Source organism: Guyanagaster necrorhizus, assembly GCF_019112545.1.
Source record: "Guyanagaster necrorhizus MCA 3950 unplaced genomic scaffold BT62scaffold_45, whole genome shotgun sequence".
Classification (NCBI taxonomy): domain Eukaryota; kingdom Fungi; phylum Basidiomycota; class Agaricomycetes; order Agaricales; family Physalacriaceae; genus Guyanagaster; species Guyanagaster necrorhizus.
The window spans coordinates 244,365-264,209 of record NW_025064924.1 but is presented as its reverse complement, the minus strand read 5'-3'; the positions used below and the strand labels follow the sequence as shown (position 1 = coordinate 264,209).

At 39.3% G+C, this 19,845-nt stretch overlaps 3 protein-coding genes across 3 annotated transcripts; 2 read left to right on the top strand and 1 right to left on the bottom strand.

Annotated features, from left to right (window-relative positions):
• Positions 1-31: 31 nt before the first annotated feature.
• Positions 32-665, bottom strand: BT62DRAFT_1012404 (uncharacterized protein; the record flags this gene model as incomplete). The annotated part of the gene is made up of 5 exons (XM_043177922.1): positions 32-138; positions 206-275; positions 314-387; positions 429-475; positions 529-665. 5 exons carry the CDS (start codon positions 663-665, stop codon positions 32-34), a joined length of 435 nt encoding a protein of 144 aa, XP_043034307.1.
• A 707-nt stretch (positions 666-1,372) lies between these two features.
• BT62DRAFT_983040 (WD40 repeat-like protein) lies at positions 1,373-2,858 on the top strand (the record flags this gene model as incomplete). Its single annotated transcript, XM_043189740.1, has 7 exons — positions 1,373-1,608; positions 1,664-1,910; positions 1,960-2,068; positions 2,118-2,288; positions 2,340-2,422; positions 2,474-2,574; positions 2,624-2,858. The coding sequence occupies 7 exons, from the start codon at positions 1,373-1,375 to the stop codon at positions 2,856-2,858; spliced, it is 1,182 nt and encodes a 393-aa protein (XP_043034306.1).
• Positions 2,859-3,482: 624 nt separating this feature from the next.
• Positions 3,483-3,868, top strand: BT62DRAFT_909894 (uncharacterized protein; the record flags this gene model as incomplete). Its single annotated transcript, XM_043183769.1, has 3 exons — positions 3,483-3,548; positions 3,613-3,659; positions 3,712-3,868. Coding segments are annotated over 3 exons (270 nt in total), but the record flags the coding sequence as incomplete, so codon positions are not given.
• Positions 3,869-19,845: the final 15,977 nt, after the last annotated feature.

Sequence of the window (19,845 nt, the reverse complement as noted above, 5' to 3'; positions counted from 1 at the left end):
TCTAAGTTTCCATGTTCCAAAACAGTAGAGACTAGCTAACATCCAGCGTGCCGGTCACTGAAGGCGGCATTTCTTGAAACGATTGATCGCTGAAATTTTTATTAGAGTATCGCTGATTTGATTCGGTGACTAGTCCTTCTTTTCGAGATCGGCGTCCATGCCGTTTGGTTAATTACAGGTACATGCTGAACCAATCTCAACTCACTCAGAATACCGTTTCGGTTTGGGGAAAGATCCATGTGCTCGTGAGCAATATTGGCACGAGATACCTTGGACTCGTAGAGCGGGTGAGTGATAACACAACAGTGCTTACGGTTGAAGAAGAACGAAGATGAAGAAGGAACAGTTTTAAACGAACTGTGGTCGATGTCCCCGGCGCAGGCCTCCCTAATACAAGGGCGCAAAAACAAGGAACGAGAGTCGCGCACGCTTCGGTTCTGTTCCGAGGAATGAACCGAGCAATGCTGTGGAAACACTGGTAGATATGGTAAGAGATGAAGTTGCAGCAGAAGGGAAAGCTTGGCTTACTTGGTTAATGTTGGGGCAAGATCTGGTTCGATGATGGAAACGAGGCATGTTCGTCTTGAAGTGCTTTCAGAACTTGTGGTCCAATGAAACGCCTTGGCTGCCCACACACGAAGTTGCTCTTCACTTAAATTCGTCATTGTTACCTAGCGGACACGCTATTTTGATACAAGGTCAGATATTATATTCTTGCCTACCAATGGACCACCGTATACAAAAAGTGAAGACACGAATCCGGATTTTGTATGAGAAGATCTGTCATTGAATCGAGGAGTGTTTAGATAAGGTAACGAAATTTGTCAATTCAAGCTTATGCTAACGAGGTCGAAGGAATCAAAAAAATGTTGTGGTGGGGGAACGTTCATCAGCAAGTAAGCAGTTAACAGCTGTAGCCCTGAAAGCACATGATCAGCCAAAACGCAGCGTTCAAGACTGCAGGGAGCTGAAGATTTGATGATAATGGCTGGATCCGAGGTATTCAGCTAGAGTGGTCCGTGGCTCGATGCGTACGGGTCGCCGCCTTGAAAAATAGGGAAGCAACGAGGTGACAGCACGGAGCGGGAACGTGGAGAAAGGCCTATCTTTGTCAAGAAGCGACACCATCGACGTGGCAGCTTTTACCGCCTCGATGAAGGGTGTAGTACCAGTATGGTCTGCATCACGTCTCGGTGAAAAGGACCGACATGGATCGAAATTGGCGGTGGACGAGACGGTCGTCTGAAGCAGCTTTCTAGAACAGAGAGACGACAAAAGCTTAGCGATGGCGGGATGGCGAGAGGCAGCAAGGAGGCAAGGAGTGGTGGACAAGATGACTAGCGCGAAATCGAAATTTGACTTGATCGGCAAAATGTCCGAACCTTCATCACCACCACTACCACCACCACCACCACGCCATATCCTTCGGTCCCATTCTTCTGGTGTGACTGCTCTCTTCATCTCCCTGGACAACGAGCGAGTTTACTCTGGGGACGGTTCTGGATTCGTTGTATCCACGTCGACGCGTACATTGCGTGCTATATCCTCTTGGAAGGCCCATGACGACGGGATACTCGGTGTACAGGAGTGGGGAGCAAACATCATCACGTACGTCGCTGTCGGTCATGTTGGAGGTGCACAATTCACAACTGGGAAATATCAGACAAGGTCGAGACAATAAGCTTCACGTATGGCGTCGCGTCGAGGAGCTACCAGGAATTGGAGGATCAGCAGCTCTATCTGAATCACCCGTTCCTGTCTTTCAATACTCGATGGATGTGAATGCTTTGAACTATTGCAGGTTTTCGTTGATGCTCTTGCTGCTGGATGATAGCCAAACGGGCTCATCGTCCAAGGACCAACTCGGGGACGCTTTTATTGCCCTCCCGAATTTAGTCGAATCTTCAGAGGTATTGCGGTAGCACCATTTTCCGGGAACAGATTCTTACAGTTGCCTAGGCCGATATTTGGTGTCTTCCGTCTTGCACTCGAGTTCACGCTGCCATAGGGAAGCAAGAAAGCTGCGGGTCCATCCTTTCAACAGACGGGCGCGGGAATCAGGCGACTGGTAAATGGAATGTTCGATATTTACTTCCACTCCACTCATTTATATCAAGGTATTATCATGTCCCTCCATCTATTCGAACATGACGGCACTCTCCGAATACTCATAGCGTATGAGAGTGGAAATGTAACATTGCGGGAATTTGTCAAGTCAGATCGGACGACGTCCGTTGAAGGGTTGGGATGGAAAGTGCTATGGAAGGCGAAACTACACGCTGAGGCTAGTACGTGCGCTTTCATCACCTTCGTTGACATCTGATGATAAATGATAATAGTAATGGCGATGAGCGTAACAAACGACAATTCCATGGCATTAACGGTGTCTGCTGATCATTTGATTGGTCGATACGACTTGTTGGTATGTTGCTTAGTAAATGAAAGCCCGTCCGCTGTTTAACGACACAAAAAGTCGTTTGTAGCTAAGACACATCGAACGAATCATCCGGGAAACGGGGCTGTCACGATCCGTGACGACGGCAGGGTTTGCGCTGTAGGTGGATGGGATGGACAGTATGTCATCTTCCCCTCCTCCGCCCTTTCTTGCTTACGATATCAGCAGAATTCGTCTCTATTCCACAAAATCATTTAAACCGCTAGGAACTTTGAAATACCACAAGAACGGATGCCGGGCTATTGCGTTTGCACGGTCACTATCCGAGTGCCAGATTGACGCAGATGACGACGAGGACGGTATGAGTAAACAGGAAAGGGAAGAGCGGTCTCGGTGGCTTATTGGAGGTGCCAAAGACAAACTCGTCACAATCTGGTCTTTGATAGCATTCAATAAAACATGAGAAGGGGGAACATCCCAGCTGATTTAAGCATTCTTCTTCGATGTCACGCTCGATATCATACCAGGGAAATGATACTCCTGGCTTCAACTCGAATGTTTATAGGTTCACAACCCTCGGATGGTACTCTATCCTTTCTTCGTCGTTCCTTTGTCTAAGGCGACCAGCACACCAATGTTCGCTACCATTATCGCACCAGTTATTTCCGTCATCAGGTTTCGATAGCGCGATCACTGTCAGATGTTACGATAATGAGTGCAGGGACATGAACCGATTCATACGTTCGATTTTATACTATCACCTGGTCTGATTCAAATCTATTTGTGAGGATCATAGGGAGCGGAGACGGGGAGGTGTGACTTAAGAATGAGAGTAGAGGGACCGACTGTGATACTTTCCCCATGTCCTCGTCTCTCCTGCTAGCATTTCTTTTCATCCGGTGTCCTATTGTTATACTGCTTGTTTCACCTCTCGCATAAACGTCGACGTACAAAGGGCTCCCACTCATGGGAAACCTCTGGGATATACCCACAGAGTACTCATGGACCACTTATGCTCGATGGGCTGCCATCTACGGCGACGTCTTGTATCTGGATACTGCTGGAAATCTGACGGTTGTACTGAACCTCCACTCAAGCAGCGGCAGATCTGTTTGAAAGGCGTTCCGGCGACTATTCCGATAGACCAGGTTTGGTTGATGGATACTACCCATAACTTTCAGCGTCGATGTGCAGATTTCACCACGGTACAGTTGTAGGGATGGGGGGATTTCTTAACCTTCATGAGATATTCTACCTGGTGGAGGTCAGGACTCTTGGGATATTCTTTGTTGATATTGTCTGATATGTCTTCACAGGAATCATCGCCAAATGTTTCACGAAGACTTCCAACTCTGTGCCGTTCCGGCGTACTATCCTGTGCAGATGGAAGCGATGTTGACCTCGCTGCAGCAGTTGCATAAATATCCCGATGCGTTTTGTCACCATATTCGCCGGTACGTACCTGCGACATGATGTTCTTGGAAACTGACCACCTTCTAGTCATGCCGGCTCCATCACTATGAAAACCATCTACAGATATGGTGTGGATCCAGATGGCGATCAATTTGTGGAATTGGTAAATCGGGCTATGGAAGGTCTTTGCATCACTGTGAACATAGGAACCTTTCTCGTTGACTACATCCCTGGTGAAATACCTTCTGCATGAGTTTATCCTTATTTTTGATTGTCTGATTCACATTAAACCCAACTGGTACATACAGGGTGGTTTCCAGGTTTAAATTTCATGAGCCTGGTGGACACCTGGAGACAAGATGTCAGAGATATAGAAAAGAACCATTTAAATATGCCTTAGATTCATCAGCATGTTCTCATACTCATGATTAACATTGGTCACATTGGTTCTGGTTTATATAGGAATGCACTGGCCAATAATCAGGTTACTTGATAAATAGAAAAACTGCATGAATAAATGAGACCTGGATATTATCAGAAGCTATCTCCTGCCACTGTACTCCATGTCATGCCTTCTGGTCTCACAAATGCTCCTGTGGCATTCCAACATTTTGTGAATGACATATTCTCTGATATGCTTGATGTATCAGTAGTGGTCTACCTCAATGATATCCTCATCTACTCCAACAATCTGGAGGAGCACCAGAAAAATGTTTATGAGGTCCTATGCAGGCTTAAAGCCAATGGACTCTGCTGCAAGGGCTTCAAATGTGAATTCAACTGGGACTCTGTGGAATACCTAGGCTATATCCTGTCACCTGAAGGACTCTGCATGTCTGAAGAAAAAGTCAAGGACATTCAGTCCTTCCTTGGTTTTGCCAATTTCTACCATTGGTTCATATACAAATAGTGACATCATTATCCCTCTTACACAACTCACATGCAAAGGAACTCCATGGAATTTCAATGACAAGTGCATGGCTGCTTTCAATGAATTGAAACAGGCTTTTATGCATGCCCCTATTCTATTTATCTTGAAGATGATGAAATCCACCCCATTGTCTTTCTCTCTTGAAGCCTCCACAATGCCAAACTCAACTATGATACTCATAATAAAGAGCTGCTAGCCATCTTTGAAGCCTTTATACATTGGCAGCATTATCTTGAGGGCTCCACAAATGCCATTTATGTCATCATGGACCACAAGATTCTTGAATATTTTTCCACTACCAAGATTCTTACCTGCTGACAAGTCTGCTGGTCCAAATTCCTCTCTTATTTCAATCTGGTTATTCAGTTCTGGCTGAGAAAACTAGGTGGGAAATCAGACACTCACTAGATGATAGGATATCTACCCTAAAGGGGAGGATAGTCAATATGCTCTCATCAACTCTCACAATTTCTGATTCATGTTCACTCAAGAACAGCTCTCTGTGTTCCTCTGCACAATCTACCTTGAAGCTCCCATTCTCCATACTAATGCTATTATAGACATCAACAAACTTCATGCTCATATCAAGCAAGTACAATCCTCTGACTCTATGACCTCTGACAGCATCCATTAGGCCAAAGCTTTTTCACCCTCCTCTCCATCTCATTGGACTATTGATGAAGCCAAGATCATTTGCTTTGAAGATTGCATCTACATCTCAGACTCTGATGATCTCTATCTCCATATCCTGCAGAACAACTATAATCACATCTTAGCAGGTCACTTTAGTCAAAACCAGTCACTAGAGCTAGTCTGGCATAACTATACCTGGCCTCAGATGCATGAATATATTTGCTATTATATCAAGTCATGTACCATCTATAGATGCAACAAAACATCTAGACATCACTCCTATAGCTTGCTTAAACCCCTACTAGTCCTTGAATGACCATGAGATTCTATTTCCATCAATTTAATTAAACAGTTACTGGACTCCAATGGATTTACAGCTATTCTCATCATTGACCATGCTAGCAAACAAGCTATATTCATCTCCATTTACAATACTATCAACTCCATGGAACTCACTTAACTTTTTATTATCCATGTCTTCTCTAAGCATGGAGTACCTAATCATATCATCTCTGACTGTGGTGATAAACCAAAAAGTTGTTTGTTAGACTCTCTGTGGGCAGAAAACACAAAACCTCTATGGGCAAGTAAAATCAAAGCACAGGATCTAAAGGCTGATTTGAGTGAGTCCAGTCATGTATCTCTGTATGGTGACTAATCTCTGAAGGGATGTAGCAGGAGATAGCTACAGAAGTATGAGACTCTGAAGTGTATACAGAGACTCACAGTATGTATGTGAACTTTCCTTTAATAGAAATATTGCATATGGATCTGGGTACTGAATGATGCAACTTATAGGCAGTGTGAATTTTTAATGTTGGAATCCTATATGTGGTTCTAGTAGAAGGACTATGAGAGTCAAGGAAGCCCTAGCTCCAGGGTGTCTGACTCAAAGAGTCAAGTGTTGTTCCCTAGGTTTGAAAATAGTTATACTGGATTGTTAGTGGCTAAAGGGCTCAATTTTAGGCTTGGACTGCTTTCTAAAGCACACAAATATGCAAGCAAACTTAAAATGTCAAGAATGCCATATAAGAGTAACCTGTAAAGGTTTCTTAGTATGGTTTTTGGTGCAGAGATAAACACTCAAAGTTTTAACAACTGTATAGTGATTTAAAAGTTCACCAGCTGTTATTTCTCTAAGAACTGTAAAAACTATAACTTCCAGTGTATGTATTGAGTCTAGGAGGTATCCAAGGTAAGGTACTTGTAGGCAAGCAACTCCCTTGGGGTCTATCCTATATGCTGCTTTTCCTCTATCTATTATATAGTACACTATTTATACTACTCTTTTACTAATTTTAAGTATACTACATTAAACAGCATTTGTAACCACAGTACTAAGCTTAGTGAGCATAACAAAATTTTTATTATGTAAAGCCTTCAAAGCTGTGAGGATTGTACTAAGTATAGCATATTTAAAAGTTCATAGAGCCAATAGTATGCTAGCCTTCTAATATTTCTTACAAATATCTAACCAAACACATGGTTAGTTTTCTGTAGTCTACTAGTCTTCCATATGCAAGCTGTGAAAAGCTTAGACACCTGCAGCAAGCCTTGCATACACATTGTGATGAGCCTTATAGACTGTATTAGGGTGCCATGTGTTTATTGAAAATAATGTATATCATATATGATCAGGTATTGTGGTATCTGGCTGTGCTTATAATGCATAGCTATTGAGGAGAAAGTTCACATGCCATGAAAAGCTCATATGCAAAGCAAAAGGTTTGCAAATAATGCAAAGACTTCATAAATGATGCATATATTTTGTGAATAATGCAAATACTTCACATATAAAAAGTTTGCAATGAAAGTACTTGCATTAGACTTGCAATGATTAGTTTAAGAGTTTAGAGACTTATTAGTGAATTATAAGTTTGCTAACTTGTTATTTGGATTGCATAATAATATTCAAGTCACTCAAAGCTATTTCAAGTGATTTGAAAAGTCTAGAATGTTGATTCTGAATGAATTTTGGATTGTTTGAATAGGATTTGAGAGGAGACTTTATGAGTGTTGGATAGACTTTGTGAAGAGAGTAGAATGTTGCTTGAATTATTATGGATCCACAAATTTTATGAGCATACAGAGTCTGGAGGCTCATCTATTCCTTTGATCATTTCATCAATCACTTCTTTGGTCCAAGTTTTGTATATTCAGTTCTTGAGCACAGCTTTTGTCTCAGCCTTGTTCTTGGCATTTTGGATGGCTTGCCAGGTTTATTCAGTTTTGAATGATTTTAGCCAGCCATTGGAAGTCTCTCTCTCTATTTGGCTCATAGACAGTTGAGTTTCAGATTTGAGTGATTCTTTGGATAGTTTTATAGTCCTTGTTGAATGAGGTATATTTGAATATGCATAAATAGTAGTAACTATAGAGCTAGCATAAGCCTGTCCAGTGGTATTTTGAGACACACCATAAGGTTTGTTGGCTGACTGAGTGGAATTGCTCACTTGTTGGCTTCATCTTTTATCTTCTCAATCTTCATATCTCTCTTATTTTCTTTGAGTCTATTGGCTTCCTTCTGCAACTCAGTGATCTGAGCTCATATATCTTCTTAGGTGCACTTCTTTTTCAGGCAGTTCTAAGACAGGTGACTCTTCTCCCCACAGTTAAAGCATTTGCCTTTTTTCTTTATTCAGTCAATATCCATTAGTTTCTCAGTGCCAGTGTAGGTGGTTCTGATTCTGGTTTTCTGGCTGGTATAGAACAGACCAGGAGTGTTGGTTGAAGTACTGGATTTCAGAGAGGTGGTTGATTCACTGGGCTTGCTGGAGTTTGCTTAGTTGAGTTTATACTCATTTTGATAGTAGATGTTTTCTATTTTCTGTCACTATTATTTCTTGTTTATCATGGTTACTTACTCCTTACATTTGTTATACCTCTTTAGGATATTGACCCCAATATCTGAGATGATTGTTGTAAATAATTGGAAAACACTAATCTTTAATATCTCAATCATGCATTCATCATCATCAATGTCATTGAGGACCTCTACTAACTTGGCAAGCTGCTTTAGCTTGTCAAAGTATTCAGTGGTAGTTTTATCATCCATCTGTAATTCCTTCATCTTGTTTTTGTGTATCTCTTATACAGCAGAATCAATAAATTTATTCTGGACCATCTGTTTAAAGATTTCTCAGAATAGCAGTCAATAATGCTATCTGGTACTAGAATAGAAATTCATTGATTGCAGGATCTATCAGATCTTGGCTTTGTCTTCAAAGTAGGAGGCCATGAAGGCAACCTTGTAGATGTTGGCTATGAAGTAGGTAGAGTATACCTTGAAGTACTGTTTACAATCAGTGAGGAATCTATCAATGTTGTCTAATGCTCTCTTGAATAATCATGGTTTTCATATCAAATCAGGCTTGCATTAGATTAAAGAAGCATTGACCACAAGAAGCCTCATTGGATTTGGATATCTGTTAAAGGGTAAATGTTTCTATTCTCTGGATAGAGCCAGAAATGAGTGTAGTGATCCACTATCAGCTATTGGGCTTCCTGTTGGACCTTCTGCTGGTTTTCTGACTATCTAGCCATCCTTGATGGTGAAGTCTAGTTTGGTAGCCTCCAGATCATCTCCTCCAGCTTGTCTACTTGTAGTGGCTTCATTGGCAGGTGGTTGTCCACCAAGGAGCTGGCTTTTCCTACTCCTCCAAGGATACCAGGCTGTAACTGACTTTTTAGCTGGTGGAGATCTCATTATAGAGTTCAGACAGAAGTAGTTTGAATTGATAGTGCCATATAAATAGCTTGCTGAAGCTGGGTCAGAAGTATGTTCAGCATGGGTTGGATCCTATATTTGGATTGGTAGCTCAGAAGTTTGGCTAAAGAGTCTTCAGAGCAGGCTCTATTATAGAGAAAAATAGCCTGCTCAGTCATAGCATACTATAAAATATCCATTCTTTCAGTATTATCTGCTGTTAAATACTCTTCTCCCAGCAGCATCATCCTTCAGCTCACATCTTGAGAGAGCTTCATAACCCTCTCCTGGTATAATCTCATGAATTCTCTCTTCTTTTCACATTGTATCTCTTCTTCAAGTAGTTATTTATCTTCTAGTTCATAAATCTCTTAGACCAGTCAAAAGACATTACATCCTGATTATTCTCCTCACTATCCTAACTGTCTCTGCTGTCTCCCTTGGGAGAGTCACCAGACAGGTCAAAGATAGATGGTATTTGGGGCTTTACTGTCACAGGTGAGCTATTCTTGGATGCTGAGTTTGAAGTCAACAGGAGAGACAAGTTAGAGGATGAGTCTTTCACCAGACTTGCCCCTTCCCTCTGCTGTCTCCACCACTGTGTGATATCCTCAGAGTTGGTCAGTATTTCACTCATTGAGAAATACTCCAGTAACTCTGCTTTGGATGAGTCATCAGATGGTTGATTCAGAGATATGGGTTAGAGGTGGAGGGTGGATTCTATAGGTGGATAGAGGTATGTCAGAAGTTCAGAAAAGAGAATCTGCTGTGGAGAGAGAGGGAATCTCAGATCTGAGCCAGTTTGCCAATAAGCCTGCTCAGTCTGACTCTCAGAACAGACTCTGAAATATGCTATGGTATTTATCTCACTCATAGCAGTCTTATCTTTATTATTGTCTGCCTTCTTCTTTATATTGCTCTCTTTAGTAGGCTTCTTCAGTGCTATGCCAGATCTTGGACTCTGACCAGGTCCTAGCTGGTTGTGTTTTGTAGGCCATTGCAATATTTTATTCTTTATCATTCTGCCAGTTACTGTGCCTATTCCTCCAAATGTCATGGTTGGTGTTTGTGAAGTCTCTGTCAGGAGTCATATAGAGAGAGTTGTGGCCAGAGCCTGTAGCTATCCCAAGAGCATTAAGGGAGTCTTGAGCACAGTTTCCAATTTCATGCTCCAGAGGGCCAGTAGAAGAGGTGAGAAATGGTTCTGCATCAAAGAAGTCATCAGAAAGATTCTTATCCTTGTGGTCTGAGACTAGAGGGAGGTTCAGCAGATTATGACAGAGAATATGTCAGTAGTATCATCAGTGGTGTTGATGTTCTTCTTGTTCTGCTGGAAGAACTTTCAAATTTGTGATCCTAGCAGTGGCTTCTGATATGGTTCCTTATGTGGGCTCATTGGTGGCTCAAGTGGATTTGAGAGGGAGATTGTGGAGGGGGAGGACAGGTGTGACATTTTGAATTTGGCAATAGATTGTTCAGAGGCCATTGTAGTATCTGACTATCTAGGCAGTAACAGACTGGTTTCTTTGACAGAGATATACAATAATGAAAAGCCTGAGCAGAGTGCCAATGATGGCACTCAAAAGCTTGAAAAAGTCAGATGTGATATTGCAAGTTAATAGCATTCAGTTTTCTTTGCCCCTAATGTGGATAAGAAAAGAAAAGCAGACAGCTTTGAGCTAACTGTTAGATCTAACTGGCATGTGATCTGAACATATAATAAACTAGCACTGTATTATATTTGTACAGTCACATTAGAGTTCACTTAATATGTTCTTGTTAGACAAGCACTTTAAGGCCAGAGACAAGCTAGACTCAAAAGAAGATAGTGTGAGATAAACTTATAGCTTGAAGCTGGACTACTACAGTGAGAGCTATTCTACTTATATACTGTTCAGTCTGTGATAAATATAGCTGCCACCTATTGTACTGTCCTATGCTATGCTGTTGTTCTATCTGGTCATTGAGAGGTAGACAATAGGATGTTGTTCATAGATGAAGCAACTGAGTACACTATCTATCTTGTGATTATATAACCTTCTCCACACCCACAGGTAGACACTTAAGATAGATGTCCTGATAAGAAAAAGTGATAAGATAAGGAAAAATCATAACAACAATATGAAAAATTCACCCCATATTCAATAAATCTCTCCTTTCTTCATATACACCTCTTGCATTTTCCAACCAGAAAGTTCTTTCACCTCCTGAACCAGTCCTAGTTGATAACAAAGAGCACTATAAAATTAAGAAGATCCTTGACCACTATCTTTGTAAGACTCATTCATGGCTGCTAGAGTCTCAGCCTCAATACTGTTATCAAATACCTTATCAAATGAAAGAGCTATAGCTCTGAGTCCAATCAGTGGGTCAGTGAATGCAACATGAATGTCTCTGATTGCCATTTACAACTATGAACTTTTCTTTAATTAAAGCCATCAAGATAATAGTTTTAATAGAAAAAGTAATATTATAATTTTCTTATTTATTTTATCTTATCTTTCCTCTTTATCTGATCTTCTTATTTTATCAAAGCATCTATCTTATCTGAGGCATTTATCATGGGACAATCACTATAGCTATATCAGATAACCCATGCTATTATTCTATAGAGCATAACAGATATCTTATCAACAAACAATATCTCATTGTTTTACTCTTAATGACTAGACACAGTGATACTGCAGCATGACAACACATAATAAGTAAAAACTATATTTATCAGATACAAAAACATATATAAGTAATGTAGCTCTCACTATAGTACTTCAGCTTTGAGCTAAAGTTTATTTTATACCACTTTCTTCTTGAGTCTAACTTGCTCTAGTCTTGATAACACACAGCTTGAATACACAATAGTGGACTCTAATATGGTTGTATAAATATGACACAGTATTAGTTTATTACATGTTTATAGTCATGTGCTAAGTGAGTCTAACAGTTGGCAGATTGCAATTAGGAGTCAAAATCATGATAAAAATAGTAAAGATATTCACTTTGACAACAAAATTTGAAACAAATCCATCTGAGACCATACAGTTTATCAGATCAGAATCAAATTCTGATTGCAATCACTATAAAGAAGATTAAACCAGTAGCACAGCTAGCTGGACTTAGAGGTTACTAAGAGGATGAAGAAAAAACTTGGCACATGACTGCTAAGTTCAAGAGAGACTTAAAAAAACTCTGAAACACAAGAGTGTTTGTTTGAAAATAATATTGTATAAAGAAGGATTTAGAAAAACTATAACTGTATAAGCCTGCTAGCAAGTGTGAAGACTTTTTAAATCACTGTCACTCTTCTTTTTACTATCATCTTCAAAAGCTCTTGCATCATCAGCTGGAGAATTGAGAATGGCTTAGTTAATGAGAGTACTGTCAGTTAGAGTGTGAATCTGACTAGAGGTCATTCCAGAAGAAGAGTGAAATGCTGTAGGATCATGAAATTTAGTGAGTGCATCACAGAGCAGAGACTCTAGCTGGTCAGAGCCTCTGAGATAATAAAACCACTCTAGATATAAATGGCAATCTTCATCTTGTGTTGAAAATTGTTGGCAGCTAATTTGATAGCATGAGCACTAGTCTCATAAAGTTGGAAGTCATTGCTAGCCCAATAAAGTATAGTATGAAGATCTGAGAAGAAATAAAAGAGGAGCATAAGAATAACAAAGAGCTACAGACTGTCAGAGGACTTGTCTGCAAATAAAGCTAGCTTCTTGTATATTATATACTGTTGTTAAAGAGATGTATAATAAGAGCATATACTTGCAACTGATTTCACACACTCAGCAATGATGGTCTCAGCCTTGAAAGAGACAAGCTTGCATCTGTATGCTGCTTGCACACTGAGTGCAAGAATATTGTGACTAGCAGAATATAGTCAGCCAGAAAATGCAGAAAACACACTATGATCTGCAGTTCAGCTAGTAAAGATACTTCAGCTATGGTTATAGGCCTGAAGGTCTTTAGAGTGAATTTGAGATTTATCAGTACAATACTCAGTTAGTAAAAAAAAGAATAGAGTAGAACAGAAAAAAATACACAGCAAAGTTCTAGAAGATTACAGAGCTTATGCTATCAGAGTCCAAGGTCAACTTTGACAAGGGGACTGAAGGAGATGATAAGAGAGTGTGTCTGAAAAGACTTTAGAGAGAAGAAAGAAGATGTGTGAAGGCAAAAAGAGAGTAGCAGATTTAGCAGAAAAGAAAAGAAAGCATAAGGTCAAGTCCATGAGCATAATGAATGACAGTGAGATACAGGCAATGGTGACCTCATGGAAAAGAGTGAGGCTGGAGATTATAGCACCAGCAGAGAGCAAGGAGGAGTTGAGTGGTGAAAGTGAGTGTTCAGCCTTTTTTGCTTAGTTTTGACTGAATCTTATCCCAGAGAGCTGCATGCACTGTTGATAAGACAGCACAAGATATTATATATGCCTGGTAACTGAGAGCATCAGTTGTGGATAGACTTATGCTCATTGCAAGACTAAGAAGACTGCCTGTTCATTCAACAAGAGAGTCATCATAAGCAAGGTGGTCAGTAATATGAAAGTCTCCATTAACCTTTATAAGATTTCAAAATTAGTACACAAGTTGATGCATTGAGTGGACAAGTTGATAGAGAAGATGACAGACCTCCATGATACCATAGATTAGATAAAGAGTTATCTTCTGCAGAGTTGTTTTCAGAGTCTGAGCTGAAAGCATGGAAAGTGGCTTGACTGATCTACAAGAGTGAGAAGGATCAGAAGATGGAAGACCTATATGCAGTGATAACAAAGAGATTGAATGAAAATATGGAAAAGTTGAGAAAGAGAGGAAAAGACTCAGATTTCAGCAGAGTGGCTACTAATGATATAGCAGATCTATCAGGTGCTGCTTTTTCTCTCTAAGTCATCTAATTATTGTATATTTGAAGTAAGAAATAGGAAAAGTGGTCAGCTCTGATGAGGTTAAAAAAAAATTTTTTTTCTTTTTTTTGATTCAAGATTTATAGAGAGTGAAAGCAGCTGATGATTGATATAATAATTTTGTGGTGAGAGGTGAAATTAAAATGAGATAAGATGAGAGCCAGTGGAGTCTGATGTGATATGGTAGAAGTAGAATAGCAGTAGACTAGAGCTATTCAAGAAGTGATCTTAGATAAAAGTCTCAATGTGTCTGAGTATCAATGATAAAAATCCTCAATAAATTTATCAGTAGAGAACTCAGAGGCTAGTAACTAAGAAAATTCTTTGTTGGTACCTTCATAGTCTAACCACTGAATCTTGTACAGTAGCAGACAGCAGAACCAGCAGTCCAGCTTAGAGTTGAGGATTTGAGCAATTTTATACTGTTCTTCTCTATCAACTTTAGCTAGAGGCAGCAGAGTTTGGACTCAGTTGGAGATGATATTTTCTTCTACAGATTCCAACTGTGATATATAAAAGACTGAGTGAATGGAGCAGAGGTCTAGCAGAAGCTTAAGAGTGAAAGAGTGAGAACTGAGTTGAGCTAAGATTTTGAAAGAACTAAGGTATTTCTCAGAGAACTTTTTAGTCAGATGAGTGGTCTTGATGTGTTTAGAGCTGAAGTAAACTCTGTCACCCACTTTGAATGAAGACACCAGAATCTGATACTTGTCTGCTTGAGTCTTATAGTGAGATTGAGCTTGGGAGATTTTATCTTTTAAAACTTGATACAGTTTATCAAGATTGACTGCAAAGTCTTAGGCCCAGACAGAGGTGATATCCTGTTCAGAATGGATAGTGATGTTGGAGTGGTAACCCTTGTTAGCAAAGAATGGAGAAATCTCAGTGAATGCATTAGAAGCATTATTGTAGGTGAACTCAGCAATGAGTAAAGAGAGTATTCCAATTGTCCTGCTGATAGAAGCAATAGATGCAGAGGTATTGATCTAAGGTTTGGTTTGCATATTTGGTTTGTCTGTCAGATTTCAGATGGTAACTGAAAGTGAAGTGAAGCTCTATGTCAAGAGCTATAGCTAGAGCATGAGTAAACTGAAAATCAAATTCAGTGGACAGAGAGAAATCAAGCATTGGAGTGGCTAGATAAGCTGAAGAGGCTTAGAAAATATATTTGATGACAGAAGGCCATAGAGAGGGATCTAACCACAAAGATACAGATTGAGACCCTCATCAATCAGTCCATGCATGCTGTCACTGCCCTGATTGACAGTAGTTGCATTGGAAGTTTGATCAGTCATGCTTTTATCACTAAGCATAATCTCTCAACCTGAGCCACTGCTAGCCCAATCCTGGTTTACAATGCTGACAGAACCAAGAACCAAGCCAGCTCAATCAGAGTTTGTTAAACTCTGATTAACAATCAGAGATTATGCAGAATGGATTGACCTGGCTGTGACTGACTTGGGATCCAAGGAGATCTTCTTTGGTCATGACTGGCTCATGTGGCATAATCCATTGATCAATTGGAAGACAGAGCAGATCACTTTTGCATGAAGCTGCTGCTGAAAGATTATCTTTGAGCTATCAGATGAGGATTCTGAGGGTCAATGGGATATAGAGATGGAAGATAAGGATACTATTCTCACAGTCAATATAGACTAAGCAATATGCATCTGAGCAGTACATCATGCCAATAATCTAGCTGCAAAAGTAAATGCAGAAAAGAAGGCTAAAATATTTAAGGAGATAGTATTAGAATGGACATGGGACTTTTGAGACCTCTTCAATAAGAAGAACTTTGATGAGTTACTAGAGCTGAAACTATGAGATCATGCAATTGAACTCATCCTGAATGCCAATGCTAATTTAGATTGCAAAACATATCTCCTTGAGTGACTGAAACAGCAGAAACTCAACAAATTTCTGGATGAGAATCTTTTCAGTGGAAGGATCCAACCATTGAAGTCTCTCATGGCTTCCTCCTTCTTCTTTGTCAAAAAGAAGAACAGAAAACTACACTCAGTTCAAGACTATCAAAAGCTAAAAGAGATGACAATTAAGAACTGCTATCTACTCCCCTTGATCTTGGAGTTGATGGACAAACTCCAAGGAGCAAAATACTACACCAAGCTAAATATATGGTGGAGATATAACAATATCCAGATCAAAGAAGGAGACAAATAAAAAGTGGCATTCTGAACCAACCAAGAGCTTTTGAGCCTATAGTTATGTTTCTTGGACTGATGAACTCTCCAACCACTTTTCAATAGATGATGAACAACATCTTCAAGGATATCATAGCAACTGAGAAGATCACTATTTATCTGGATGACATTCTGATCATATCTAGAGAGGAGGACAAACACCAACAACTCATATGGCAGGTATTGGAGTTGATGAGAAAGCACAAGCTTTTTCTCAAAGCTGAAAAGTGCAAGTTTGAGATACTAGAGACTGAGTAGCTCAGAGTCATTATCAGTGAAGAAAACATTCAGATAGATCCCATCAAAGTTGCTGGAGTAATGGAATCACTGACATCAACTAGGAAAAAAGAGTTACAATCATTCCTCAGATTTATGAATTTCTATCACTGATTTATCTAAGATTATAACAAGATCATCTGTCTTATGACTCAACTCACAGAAAATGCCTTTTGGTTCTGAGGGATAGCTCAACAGTCAGCATTCAAAGACCTGAAGAGATAACTAGCCAAAGATGTGGTATTAGCAATACCAACAGAGGAGAGATGATTCAGGATTGAGGCAGACTCAAGTGAAAGTGTGATAGAAGCAGTATTCTCACAGGAGCAGGATGAGAAATAGTGACCCATTGCCTTTCTCTCAAAGGCACTCACTACTACTGAATGCAACTATAAAATATATAATAAAGAGTTACTTGCAATCATGCTCACTCTCACTGAATAGAGACACTACCTGATCAGCATCATTCATACTTTTAAGGTCTGAACTGATCATCAAAACCTTCAATACTTCTGATCACTGCAGAAGCTCAACTGATGACAAGCCTGATGGATCATTGAGCTCTTGCAATACCAATACACTCTGCACTATAAAGCAGAAACAGCAAACAAAAAGGCAGATTTATTAAGTTACTGATCTAACTATGACTAAAGGAGAGAAGACAATGGCAGTATAATGCTCTTGAAGCTGAAGCACTTTAGAGCTATTATAATATCAATAGAAGAGGAGATATACAAGCAGATCAAGAGTGTGACATGACAACTGAGGACATAGAACTAGTGCATCACTCTCTTCATCAATCACAAGCAGAGCATAACTAAATCAGACAGTCAGATCTACATTCTCCAAGATCATGCACTCTAGAGAGAAATCATCACTATGTCCTATGACCATATCACTGCAGGACACTCAAGAGTCATGAAAACAAAGGAGTTGATACTATGGAAATACTGATGGCTGAAAATAGGGTAAGACATCAAGAAGTATATCAGAGGATGTGAAAATTATCAATGGACTAAGTCAAGCATGCAGTCACAAGCTGCTCCACTTCATCCAAACAAGATCTCTAGAGAACTCTGGATCTATATCTCAGTTGACATGGTCACTGGACTTCTAGATTGCAATGGCTATGATACTATCATCATCATCATCAATCAGTTCTCTAAGGCAATCATTCTAGTCACATGTTCAACAGAATTAACATCAGAAGGGTGGGCAAAGATACTGTATGATAAAGTTTATATAGAATGCCTCAAGTTATTATTTCAGACTGAGACTAACAATTTGTATTGAAATTCCTGAATAATCTCTATTATCTTTTCAACATCCAAAGTAATGCTTTGATTGCTTATCACTCTTAGACCAATAGGCAGACAGAGCATGTCAATAAAGAAATTGAAAAGTATCTTTGAATGTTTATTAATTACAGGCAAGATGATTGGACTGAATGGCTTGCTCTAGCAGCATTTCAACACAATAACTGCATCTATTTTGTCACTGGAAAGACCTCCTTCTTCATTAATCATAGATGTCATCTTCATATCATGATTATCAGCTAACATAAGACCACAACCTCTGTATCATCAGACTTTGCAGACCTGATGATCTCTATTTATACTAAGATATGTATTATCCTCAAAAAAGCTATCATCACTATAAAAATGCAATACAACAAACATCATTGATCTGCACATGAATATTTCATTAATGACAAGGTTTGGCTGGACACTATCAATATTTATCTCTCCTGTCTAAAACAAAAACTCACCAACAAATGCACTGGTTTATTTTCAATCTAAGCTAAAGTCAGTGCCTCAGCATACTATCTCAAGCTATCTGATTCCTGGCATGCTCATCCAGTTTTCAATGAAACATTTCTTACACCTTATATTGCATCTGCTTTTTCTAACCAGAAAAACCCTCCTCTCTTAGAATCTGATCTAATCAAAGATGAAGAACATTACAAAGTCAATCAAATTCTTAATTATAAGTTATGGAAAGTGCAAGCTTATGATGGGAAAAGCTGCATCATCACCTACTACTTAGTCAAATGGAAGGGCTACAAACTGGAATCCAATCAGTGGGTCCATAAATGACATATGAACATAGATAATGCCATATGAGACTGAAATTTCCATTGAATAATCCATCAGGATAATGATCTTAATGAAGGGGTGATATTATGATTTTTTCTTATTTTATTACTTTTTCTTATCAGAGTGCCTATCTTGAGCATCTATCTGTGAGTATAGAGAAAATTATATAATCATAAGATAAACAGCATTATTATACTCAGTTGCTTTGTCTATGAACAACACTCTATTGTCTACCTTCCAATAATCAGGCAGAACAAGCAGCATAGTGCAGAACAGTGCAATAGATGACAGCTATATTTATCACAGACTGGACAGTATATAAGTAAAATAGCTCTCACTGTAGTAGTCCAGCTTCAAGCTATAAGTTTATCTCACACTATCTTCTTTTGAGTCTAGCTTGTCTCTGGCCTTAAAGTGCTTGCCCAACAAGAATATATTAAGTGAACTCTAATGTGACTATATGAACATAATACAGTGCTATTTTATTACATGTTCAGGTCATGTGCTGGTTAGGTCTAACAATTGTAAGGAGTGTGAGATGATAGACAGAGGCTCCAATCTTCTTTATAGTAGTGAAGAGTCTGATGTGTTTGTCAGTGAGTTTCTTCTTTGGATGTAGGAGATGTAGGTGAGTTGTGTCCAATCATACTTGATCCTCAACTGCATATTGGATGACAGAGCAACAGAACTTGTCATACTGATGTTTCATTGCAGTGACAGCCTTTCTGAGAGCAGACTTTGTCTCATTATAGACTTTGGTCATCTGATCTACAAATGACACAAAAACAGGGGTCATAGCAAAGTATTGAAACAAGCTGACAATATGAAAATATCATTTATAGTTGATAAAGAATGGTGTTTTGCTCATTGCAGAGTGTACTCAGTTATTGTGTTAGAAGACTGTGAGTGGAAGCCAGCCAGTCCAGTTATTCTATCAATAATTGATAAACATCTAGAGGTATTTCTTGATCTCTTGATAGACTCACTCTATTTGCCTATCTGTCTGTGAATGATAAGCAGTTAAGGTGTTGCTTTGAATCTGGAGAAAATAGTAAAGGTCTATCATGAACTTAGAGATGAACTGTGATCTTTGATCTGAAATTATCACTTGGGGTATGCCATACTTGGTATACATCTCATCTCATAGAATCTTCATCTATCTCTCTGATGATAACTCTATCAAGCACATAACCAGTATGATAGCCTTTGAGAAGTGGTCAACTGATAATGATAGCATTATAGCCTTAGCATTTAGGAAGGCTGGTGACTATATCTATAGATATATACA